The following is a 12,384-nucleotide window of genomic DNA, read 5'->3' on the forward strand; positions in this document are numbered from 1 at the left end:
CTTTGCTGCCAACCTTCCTTTAGAATATAATGGGCGAATAAACAAATTTCAGCCTTCTGAAGAATGTCCTACATTTCGGCATCTCAAAACAGGAGGCATTCTCCACAAATTGCTGCAGAATCTGGTATGCAACCTTTCATTAGAAAATACATTACAGTGATGGGAGAGCTGAGGCACTATTAATTAATTGATAGAGGCCGCCTCATGCAGAGCCTTTGCCTAATTTTTGCTTTAATTAAAAATATTCCCAGGTAGCCATGGTAATCATCTGCAGCTTCCCCTCCTCATTGAAGTACTCACTTTTTGGGTTCTTTCATTACGTGCTCAAAATGTTTATTCACGTGAGCTGGTCCGACCAAATTCAAGACGACACTGCGGCTACACCGACAGACAAATTCATATTCAAATGTCAAAACAGGAAAAAACACGGTTGCATGGCCTCCTTGGTTGTGAGTTAGAATACTGGCTCGGACAGAGTTTGTGCAAAGTTTGCATGTTCTCCCCGTGTCGGAGTGGGTTTCCTCCGGGTGTCCGGTTGCATTCAGTCATTATGCAGTGATGAAAACCAAAATCTAAATTGAGAAACAAACAATGCAACCAAGCAAAAGCAAATTTAGGAAATCATATTGCCAAGCACATTCACATAAAATAATGGTAATATAATGGTAATATAATGAGACATGCAGCAGCATGATAATGTGTAAGCAACTAGAATTCTTAACAAGCGTGAAATATACACGTTATTTAAATCCCTGTCCAACTCAGACATTGAGGAAACGCTCTCAGCAGGAGTCAGCGGTGCTCTTTTTGAGAAGAATTCAGCAGCCATGCATGGTAGGCTTGTATGGTACCTATGGCAACCAGATAAGACTGAGTCCAAGTAGTCACTGGATTGGCTTTTTCACATCTCAGAATGGTTTTAGAGCCATTTTTCTTCCCAAAGATCTCCCTCTACTCCCTGCCCGGCTTTCACATCCCCCACGTTACATATTCATGGGCAATCCGGTGTTCCTGGGCAAGTAAAGAGAGGTCTTGACAGCTTAATCATGGAGTCAAGGCTGCAGCCAGCCCTTTCCTCCTGGCTGCTGTCAGACTGACCTACATGATGTAATAGTCCCTTTTTTTGACACAAGCTCAGGAGGGAGAGGGGAAAGCACTAAAAGCTTGGCTCCTTAGCGAGTAAAAGTAACGCATTTGTCTCCTAATAAAGGCATCGGTCATTAACATGTGACATGTAAATATGCCCGCTCTGTGGTTGCCAGCATGTGCCCTTGGCAGGGCTGGCACCCTGCTTGAATGCCAGTGACAGTATTCAGAGCGCCCCGGGCAGATTATTTGCACTCCAACACACATCTCGCTTTACCAGAGATAATTTGAGCTTTGTTAAGGTAGAAAACATTCTGGCACGGGGTTCCTCAGGGACATGACCAGAGTTCAGACTCCATTGAATGGTACGCAGCATATCTATCTACCTGAATAAAATACCATTAATGGTCCTCCTGTAACTTTCTGACCAGTTGTTGATTATGGTGAGGCCTCAGCACACTGGACTGCCTGCTTAGAGCCAAAAGGAAAATGTGAAGGACACTGCTTCAAACGTGGTACAAAATAGAAATGTAGTGATTCGGAGACATTTACCGGGCTTAGCACGTAACACAGCAAGCCCCAGATCATTCTACTACTTTAAGGGTGACAACTGAGTCACTCAGGAAAATATGAAAGAATTAAAAGAATGTATTCAGGCCTACGGTCAAAAGTCAGACCACTTAAGGACAGGTCAACAAACACTTAACTTGGAATTCTTGTAACGCTAAGTTGGACCAGGCTATGAACATATTAAAGATCAAGTGTTGCATGTTTAGGCTAAAAAGATGCAAGTTCAGTGTTCAGTGCAGGCTTACCCCATTCATGGGATACGTTTTCCAACCCAGTTCTCCCAGTACAGACGTGGTGTCCAACAGCACAACTGCATAAAACAGAAAAAGGAATCATCAAACATGACACACTGCATCTTATACATTAAATTACACTACTTTTAATATAATGCGTTTTTTCTGTAATATAAATGGCAATAGAAATCATTATTTATCTAACTTTGTCTATATTTGGAAGAAAAAAAGACAGCAGACAGGCTTATTTAGACAGCCTGGGTTAAGTGTCTTGCTCAAGGACAGAATGATGGTAAGTGGTTTGAACCGGTGACTTTTGTGGTTTTCTGGTTCTTAGGTGAGTGTGTGTTACCCACCAGGGTACCAACACCCAAATTAGACAAAGGATGTAATGTTCTTGTGTAATGCTTCAAATGCTGCCAAAGGAACGAGGCACTTCAGTGCATGAGACTGACATTTTCTTCCCTGGTCCTGGAGGTCTCCAACCCTCTACAGTCTACTTAACTCTGGGGTGGTAGTAGACTGGTGGGGAACACACTTGCCTATGAACAATTACATTTACTTCATAGAATTTACTTGTGTAAGTTTTGAAAAAAAAAAATTACTTCTAAGAGTAGGTTTACAATGCCATACTTTTTACTTTTATTGAGTATATTTGTGAAATAGAAACTAAGCTTACTTCGCTACATTGGGAAACTTTTTAAAACCATTTAAATTCTTTAATTTTGCTAGACAGATGCTGACAGTAGATTCATGTGTAGCAACAATAATCACAACATTTTTTCACCAACAGACATGAAAAATGGCAGTGTCTCCAGTGCCAAAACCAAAGGTTACAGAAAGAATACAGAAATCCAGTTCATAATGACCCTTATACGTTATATACAATATAACACTCAGATTTAGTCCATTATTATTATTCTAAATAATAATATTATTAACAAAAAGAACAACAATAATAATAAGTAGTAGAATTTATATTTTTTAGAAATATCAGAATCAGCATATTTATTTTTTTTCTGTCTGAATACATAATTTCTAAAAAAATTCATTAGATATTACTACTTAATCTGTACTTAGACTTATCACTACATGCTTTTTTTACTTGAGTCATTTTTTACTTGTACTTGAGTTTATTATTTTGGAGTAGCGCTACTCATACTTGAGAAAGATTTTTGGCTACTCCACCCACCTCTGCCTATGAACCAGAGGACCCAGGTTCAAACCCACTTACTACCTCTGAGCAAGACATTTAACCCTGTGTCTCCAGGGAGACTGCCCCTGTAACTACTGATTGTAAATCCCTTTGGATAAGAGTGTCTGATGAACATTTAAATGTTTCAGCATTGTGGTCGACTCCAGGCACAGAGTGCTTCCAATACTGACATTGAAGTCATTTTCAAAGGCTGATGTGCAAGGCATATGAAGAACATACTGTGGTGAATACTTTCTTACTTCCTCGTTCCTCACTTTTTAAGACACTGTATATGACCACATACATGCTGCTCTCACTGAACGTATGAATGTATGGTAAAGCGATGAAATCAGTCTCTGCCAGCAGGTCAGTTAGGTACAGACATGTACTACTGTACACATAGTCATCCCATCCATCCATCCATCCATCCATCCATCCATCCGTCCATCCACAAAAACATTTCACAAGCTGTCCTGAATGGATTAGAAATTGAGACTCTTAAAGGACCTGGTATCATACAAATTACACTCAATCCTGAGACTGATGGCTAGTATAAACTGCAGTATGTACTCATCTGAATTGCCTCTATGTTTGAACACACTCAAAGTAAGTGGACACTTTGTCTCGAATCTAAACAACAATGCATCTTACATGCTGATTAGATGTGAGATCAACCAAGTCTCACCAGGACAGGGTAAGCTGTGGATTAAAACCTCTTATTTCATCCTGTTTTGACTGTGACTTCATAAATTCTAAAGTTGTTAGTTGTTTATTTTCTTTTATGGTGCTGTCTTCATGGAAATGTATTCACACTCTCTCAGGAATTAAATTGTACAAAATAAAAAATATTTTTCTGAACATTTCATACGGTTAACTAAACAGGGAAGGCGCTTGTTAATTCAAAAGGACCCCCAACAGTTAAACCTTCAGTTGAAGAGAGGGTGACAAAGCACCAAGGGGGCATTTAACTTACTCAAACTAAGTAATTTCCACCATGAACAGGCAGGCCACATAAATCTACATAGGAAAGCTCTTCACAATGATGCCATAACACCCTCTTTATGCATCCCCCAGCCAATATGGAGCAGGTGCTCCAGCATGATTAAAGCATGGATCTCCACAGTTCCCTGAACTTGGGCTGACGTCTCTCCCGTGGAGCCAACAGAAACTCACCCGCTCGGTAATGATGTATGGATTCAGTGTGCAGCTTGCTGTACTATGACTTATTAAAAATAAATAAATAAATAAATAAATAAACAAAGCCCCCCCTCCCCTCCTGCTGTAAATAGCAGCCCCGAGAGTCACAGTGCAGAGAATTTTCCAGAATAAATAATTTAACACAGCAGACACATCGAGACCTCAGCATTTCCCACCACGTGTTTCACAGTGCTGTTTAACAGCAACAACAATGAAAAGAAAGAAAGAAGCAAAACAGGAAATATTAACAGACTGGTAACAGATTTAATTAATGTTTCAATTAAAGGTTTCTTACTAAAAAGTTAGTTTTGTTATTCATTGTTATGGGAACTGAAGGGTGTGTGTGTGTGTGTGTGTGTGTGTGTGTGTGTGGGGGGGGGGGGGGGGGTTCACAAACATTTGTAAGCAAGCATTTAGAGCAGGGAGGAAATGAAGCCTTCGAAGGAAGTAATTAACATGAGTTAATTACATCGCTGTCTTTGGCCAAGTGGCCCTGGAAAAAAAACAGCTGGCAAATATCACAGCGAGGTTAGAACATCGGATCTTTGCAGGGCTCCAAATGTACGAGTTAGTGGACAACCCACATGTTCCTACTGGCCAGTCGACTGACATTAATCATTTATAATATAAATTTTCTCTGCAGTTTCTACTGCTGTTTCTCAAAATAGCTCGCGGGAACTGTAAAGTGACGTAACGAGGCCGTCAGTGACGTCGCTTAATTGCAATGCTCGACAACGCTTATAGAACGTTCAACAGAACGTTTATAGAATGTTCAACAGATTATATATATATTCAACTGCTGATTTATGGAAGACAACCTCATTCTCAGGAATTCTGTAACTCTAGCCTCGTCATCTCATCTTTCTGTATAGCTAAGATGACAATAAAGTTTACTTTGATTTTGACTTTGATCATGCATTTGGCCTATCAACATTCACCCAAACTGCTGCGAGTTCCTATATAGCAGTAACCTGAAATAGTAGCTTAAATAAGGTTTACACCTGACCTGAAATAGGAGTCCCGAAATAGTCGTTTCTGAGGTACAAATGCAGCAAACAGGCATCTCTTTGTAACCACACATTTTGTGTCCAAAATGATGAGCAGTAATAATATATTTTGTAATCCTTTTTATCAAGGATTTACTGCCAATATGCTAGTACGTATGGTCAACTAGTACGTATGGTCTCTTTATTTTGAGAATTTACATTAACTGTGGTTAACAACAAAACCAATCATACATTTCAAAAGCTACAGAAAGAAGAGTAAATCATGCAAACTGAAGACCAGCGTCCATTACGAAGGGGACATGGGGCTGAAGAAATGGTGCCAAATAAATAAATAACTGTAGTTACACCAACTGCCTGGTTATTGATGCTTCGGTTAATTTGTGTCAGCAGCATCTATTAATGACTTCTTACAGCGTGACTTATCAGGCAGGAATGCCATAATGGCATCTGCACACAAGTAATTAGTTGAATTATTCCGAAGGCGTGCTAGCCGCCGCACTTTGCCGGCTTTTTGACTCAGCGTTAACCGCCTCAGCTGCGTGACAACGATGGCGTGGTGGTGATAAACGGAGGCAGGGGGATGTACACAAACCTATACATCTCCACAAAACCATTACTATTTTCTGATTGGTGATATATATACATGCGCTTTCCATGCATAAGTAGTCACCCCCCCACACACACACACACACGCTGAAGTGACCAAGTTTATGTCCGCAGTTCGCTTGACTGCACCCAAAGAATAAAATGTTATGCGTTAATTTAATTAATTTCATGCATATTTTGCTAAAACAAAATCACTTTCGGGACCTGTTAACCTCCTTTGAGCTATTTTTTTTTATATATTTTTCCTGAATGAATATAAAGTGGTGGGATGCATATAAAAAACCTGAACAACTGTTCATCCACAGATATTAAGGCAAACATTGTGTTTATTGACCTCCATGACGATATCACATAAATGCCATATGGACGGCCTTAAGCAAGCAAGAAAGAGGAGAGAAATGAGGAGGAAGGCAGTGCAGATGCTCAGACACATTTCACGACCTGCAGGCCGTGAACAAACTAGACAGAGTTGGATATAAATGTGTTCTCCTGAAGACAAGATTTTGCCTATGGACAAGCCACTCCCCCCACTCATCATTCTTCACTCCTTTGTTATGTTTTTTGTCCTTTTTTGCAGCTTGTGTTGTTCCGCAGTAAATGCATGGAATGAGCTAAAACAGCATATTTGCCCCATTAGGTAGTCTTCTGATACCAGAGCTGCACAATTATGCCCTTCTCCCCGGATGAATTGGCAACTTGGAATTATCTGTATAGATTTAAAGCGTTTATCAGACGCCCTTATTCAGAGCGACTTACAATCAGTAGTTACAGGGACAGTTTCCCTTGAGACACTCAATGGTGTGTGGTGTGGATGTGTCTACATGTGGGTGTGCCCTGCTCTGGGTGAGTCTCCACCATGTGTCCCAGGATGGGCAGGACTAAGTAATTATGTAAAGTGGGTGAGTGAATGTGGCGTCTCTCCCATGGAGCCAACAGAAACTAGTCCAATTGTAGGATTAGAGGTCACAATCATTTCAGTTTTGCATTATAAACCCATTTAAGTTCCAAGCTTGTCCATACATTTGATATACAGTGGGTATGTAAGTATTGAGACCCCTTAAAAATGTTCACTCTTTATATTGCAGCCATTTGTTTTTTTTTGTTTTTTTCCTAATTCATGTGCACACAGCACCCCATATTGACAGAAAAACACAGAATTGACATTTTTATAGATTTAATAACAAAGAAAAACTGAAATATCACATGGTCCTAAGTGTTCAGGCCCTTTGCTGTGACACTCAAATATTTAACTCAGGTTCTGTCCATTTCTTTTGATCATCCTTGAGATGGTTCTTCATTTGAGTCCAGCTGTGTTTGATGATACTGACTGGACTTGATTAGGAAGCCACACCCCCGTCTATATAAAACCTTACAGCTCACAATGCAGTTCAGAGCAAATGAGAATCATGAGGTTAAAGGAACTGCCCGAAGATACAGAACTGTGGCAAGGCAGAGATCTGGCCAAGGTTACACAAAAGTTTCTGCTGCACTGATGGTTCCTAAGAGCACAGTGGCCTCCATGATCCTTAAATGGAAGACGACCAGAACCCTTTCTAGAATGGTTGCCCAGCCAAACTATCAGGAGAGAAGAGCCTTGGTGAGAGAGGTAAAGAAGAACCCAAAGATCACTAAGGTTGAGCTCCAACTTTCTCCCATCTCCAGAAATGCTGTCTGGAGATGGGAGAAAGTTGTAAAAGGTCAGCCATCACTACAGCACCTCCACCAGTCGAGTGGCCAGACAGAAGCCTCTCCTCAGTGTAAAACACATGAAAGTTGGCTAAAACACACATGAATGACTCTAAAATGGTGAGAGAAATAACATTATCTGGTCGGATGAGACCAAGATAGAACTTTTTGGCCTTAATTCTAAGCGCTATGTGTGTAAAAAAACAGGCACTGCTCATCATCTGTCCAATAAAGTCTCAGCATGGTGGTGGCAGCATCAGGCTGTGGAGGAGTTTTGCAGCTACAGGGACAGGACGACTGGTTGCAATCGAGGGAAAGATGAATGCGGCCACATACAGGGATATCCTGGATGACAACCTTCTCCAGAGTGCTCAGGACCTCAGACTGGGCTGAATGTTTACCTTCCAACAAGACAATGACCATATGCACACAGCTAAAATAACAAAGGAGTGGCTTCACAATAACTCCATGACTGTTCTTGAATGGCCCAGCCAGAGCCCTGACTTAAACCCAATTGAGCATCTCTGGAGAGAACTAAAAATGGCCGTCCACCAACATTTACCATCCAATCTGCCATCTGCAAAGAGAAATGGCAGAAGATCCCCAAATCCAGGTGTGAAAAAACTTGTTGCATCTTTCCCAAATAGACTCATGGCTGTATTAGATCAAAGGGATTATTCTACTAAATACTGAGCTGGGTCTGAATACATGTGATTATTTCTTTTCTGAAAACTTTCCGTACCCACTGTATATAGCTGTTGGGTAAAACTGTTTTAGGGGCAGTGGTGGCCTAGCGGTTAAGGAAGCGGTCCCGTAATCAGAAGGTTGCCGGTTTGAATCCCGACCTGACAAGGTGCCACTGAGGTGCCACTGAGCAAAGCACCGTCCCCACACACTGCTCCCCGGGTGCCTGTCATGGCTGCCCACTGCTCACTCAGGGTGATGGGTTAAATGCAGAGGACAAATTTCACTGTGTGCACCGTGTGCTGTGTTGCAGTGTTTCACAATGACAATCACTTCACTTTCAACTAAGTTGCTGAGCTCTCCATGGTGCTGAAGCGTTAAGTGGCTTATATAGTGTGAGAATCCAAACCGGTATTTCTACAATTTTATAATAATACATAATAATCTGAATAATCCATCTGGATAGTCGGGGACAGATACTGATCTATGCATCATCTGCGGCTTGTAAATGTTTTGAGCTGCAGAAACCATCTGGCTGCCTGATCAGGAATGTCCAGCAGGTGAGAACAGCCCACAGCTCTTCATCCTTGACATGCTTGCTGGCAGAACTTTAAGGCTTTGTCAGCCACAACAGCAGCGATCTCAATCTGCGAGTGTCCTGGAAGGCCGATGGGTGCCCGTCTCACCAGAAAAGCAACCCCTCACAGATAACAAATCAGATTAAGATGTAGGCTAGTCAGCGCAGGTTAGACTGCAGTGATGCATGATTTCCCACTGCTGCCAGCAAGGGGTGCGAAAGATCAAACAGCTCCAACACAATGACCTATCATGAAATCTCCGCATAACAAAAACGTACAGCAATAGCCTGCTCAGTGTAACTGATGATTAAAAAAAGCATACACAACATACATATGCGTATACACAACATACGACTCAACTTTCAGACAAATTCACCTGGATGACTGAGAATCTTCACAGATACATATGTATAAGTGTATATATATAGACAACATAGACATACATATGGATAACATATAGACCAAAATGATCTGATAATTACTCAACAAGCAAATTTACCACAAATTAATGAGTGTATGGCTTTCTCCAGTTATCCTCTCCATTTTCTTTTGTGATAAGACCACTTGTTCACTGCACCTCACATCTTCTACTCTTCTACAATAATATGCAACATGCATTTATTAGCTACATGAATGTGATCAACTGATCTGACTACCCCCTACAAAGTTTCCTGCTGCTTTGCAGCGTATTTCCCAGAGCGTTGATTTAGAACAGGTTCATTTTTCCTCACGTCATGCTGTTTTCCACACATCAAGACAGAATTGGATTTGTCATTTTGGTGACTGTGATGATGTGCACTGTTAGGCTGCATTGTTTTCTGAGGGCTCACGAATTACGTAGCATATTGTGCATATGCTGCATGCTGTAAAACACTGGGCTGATACTGGGCTTTAATATTTCGAGTTGTAAATGTGTGATTGTGTGGCTTTCATACTATATTTTACATAAGGCAAAAAAAGAAGGAGAAACATTTATCTAAAAGCACTTGACACTTTAATTACCATGAGAAGGCGCACTTTTTCAGCACCGAAAGCCATTAACGCTCACAACACCTACACAAACTCTGGCTGAAGTGTGTGCCCTATTGCTCGAAAACACACAGACCTAGAATCAAGGGGCTTCTTAAAATATGACAGTAAAGTGAGGGAGACAACCAGCGGCACCCTGTAGTTGGGAAAGGGCTCATTCAGACCAAATAATGAATGAATGAATTGTTAGATTAAAATCAAATAAATGAATGACTATACAAATGATCTTTTTATTGTGCCAGAACCATAAGTTTATTACTTCATTGCAATGGATTAAAGCTTTTCCTTCTACAATTATGATACAAATGATGATGATGATGCTGTTGATGTAGTTCACTACAATTTTGTTTACCAGATGCAATGAGTAAAAATTATTTTGATGAATTTACAGTGTCAGCTTGGTTCTCCTGAGACTCCTGAGGCTCTTCAGCACAATCTTGGTTCTCGACTGGGTTTTCCAACCAATTCAATCCATTCCAAATGGCTCATCCGACCGCCGGTTCCTTTAAACCTTGATGCACACGGGCCTGTAAGATCCAGTATTCTGCAGCCTTACTGTCACAAGAGTAAACAGCCCTCGGCCATCCAATCAAATCACGCTCTCAAACTTCTTCTATATGAAGTATTTTATTACTTCTTTTTTCCAACCGTTCTGCTTGCTTTTCTCGAGGAACAAACTAGAAATTTGCGAATATGTGCAAAGTTTTACAGCATGTGCTCGTTTCCAACAAGTGCTGCACTCGGTTAGGAACGCAGCTCTGCGTGTGCACGTTCACGGAGCTTTGAAATAGTCCAATTGATTTTACAGGAATACACTTGGATCAGCCCCCCCCCCTAGAGCTTTTATATTATTGTTCTCTCAGTTCAATAAAAGTGACACTACTGCTTTTCTCTCGGCGACGAGTAACCCATAATGGCCTGTGTGTGTGTGTGTGGCTCTGTCGAGGATTTATGTAGCGTATTAAACATTGCTCGGACTCCATACCTCTGTGTCGTACCTGAGCTAATCTCGCTGGTGAGGAGGGACGTCAACAGGCTCAGGGACATGAGGAGCCCCTCAAAAAATGCCCGATTTTCCTGTCCTCCACAACTTTGTAACACTTGAAACCACACTTTATCAGCTGCAATGGTACTTTGGATCGCTCTCTTTATCTCTCCCTCTCCAACACACAACCTTCTCTTTCCAACAGTAATAAGAGAATACAAGTTAGGGCAGCATGAAGTGCCTTAAGCGTCATTTATGAGTAAACCTTGCCATGAGACATCACTTGTTCATGTGAAGTTCATGCTGTATCATGGTGCATTGTGAGGAAAGGCAGCCCACCTTGATTGCTGTGACTCGAGTCAGAGAAGAGAACACGCAGAAAAATAAAAACGAGGCAGAATCTTCGTCCAAAAGTCATGACTTAACTATTATCCACTGGGCAAAAAAAAAAAAAAAAAAAAGCTGCATCCGACTCAGGTCTTCACCACTGGATCTGAAAATCCGGTTGATAAAAAAAACGAATAAGAAAAGAAGAAAAGAAAGACTGGGACAAAGACTAAGAAGCGGCGATCAGAGAGGCGCTCCAGGACGCGCTTGGCGCCGCGCTCGGACCCGCTGCGCAAAGATGGTCCCGGACGCGATCCATGGCGACAAAGTCCGGCGCAGGGAAATCATAAAAGAAAAGTTCAGTCTTTCCCTGAAGATCGCGGTTGGCGGCAGAAAACACAGCCGATCGCGCCTCCCCCCGCCGAAGGGCAGCAATATTTCAGGTGAACTTTACATAACGCGCGCCGAACGTCCCCGCTCCGTCCCCTCCGCGCCCCCGGCGGCTGGAAGCATCGTGTCTCCCGGCTCGTCTGGATCTCGGGAACCGTGGACGCTGCCGGTCGGTGTCCAGAGTCTCTGCGCGTAAAGACGGAGACGCGGAGCTCCGGAGGTGAGAGTGAGCAGGAGCTTCTCCCCCAGCTCCGATCTCGGATCTCGGATCTGTACAGGATCTGTACTCGGCACTAGAGGGTGTCAGCTGACAACTGAACGGAGCCTCGGAGATCTGGCTTCTGTGTCAGGCAACGTTTTGGCTTCACGGTTTCTGGAAAATAGAAACACAATAAAATCGATATGATTTTTCACGGTTTTACTCTTCTACTAGACCAGCGATACGTTTCAGGTGTCTTTTGAATGTGTACTGACCAAGATCACGGACTATGAAGAATAATACTTAAAGGAAGATCGTTCATACTCATACAAGCAGTAAATATTAATCTGAAGTAGGGCAGTAGGCAGTGTATGTACCTTATGCTTACATGCAACATTATTTCTGAAACATTCTTAGGGGTCTCAGAGACAAACACGACTTTTATAACTATGTTAGATTTGTTAAAAAATGTGATTATTGGACAAACACAAAGTCCAAGAAGTTAAAACCTGTGGAACAAACCGGAGAAACATTTTCAAACATAAAAACAGCAACAGGAATGGCTGAAATCCTTGGGAAAGTCAGGAATTATTGTTGAGGCAAGTCTATAAC

General features: G+C 41.7%; 1 protein-coding gene across 2 annotated transcripts in view; it reads right to left on the minus strand.

Moving 5' to 3' along the window:
• Positions 1-11,274, minus strand: part of LOC114796374 (ephrin type-A receptor 6-like) — a 132,176-nt gene extending 120,902 nt beyond the window's left edge. Inside the window, exons 1-2 of one of the 2 annotated variants that reach the window (XM_028990259.1) lie at positions 11,196-11,274; positions 1,902-1,966 (exon numbers count right to left, since the gene is read on the minus strand). In XM_028990259.1, the coding sequence (XP_028846092.1) occupies positions 1,902-1,966; positions 11,196-11,274 (144 nt within the window). The remainder of the gene's footprint in view (positions 1-1,901; positions 1,967-11,195) is intronic. The other variant, XM_028990260.1, reaches the window with a different exon arrangement.
• Positions 11,275-12,384: the final 1,110 nt, after the last annotated feature.

Source organism: Denticeps clupeoides, chromosome 9, assembly GCF_900700375.1.
Source record: "Denticeps clupeoides chromosome 9, fDenClu1.1, whole genome shotgun sequence".
Classification (NCBI taxonomy): domain Eukaryota; kingdom Metazoa; phylum Chordata; class Actinopteri; order Clupeiformes; family Denticipitidae; genus Denticeps; species Denticeps clupeoides.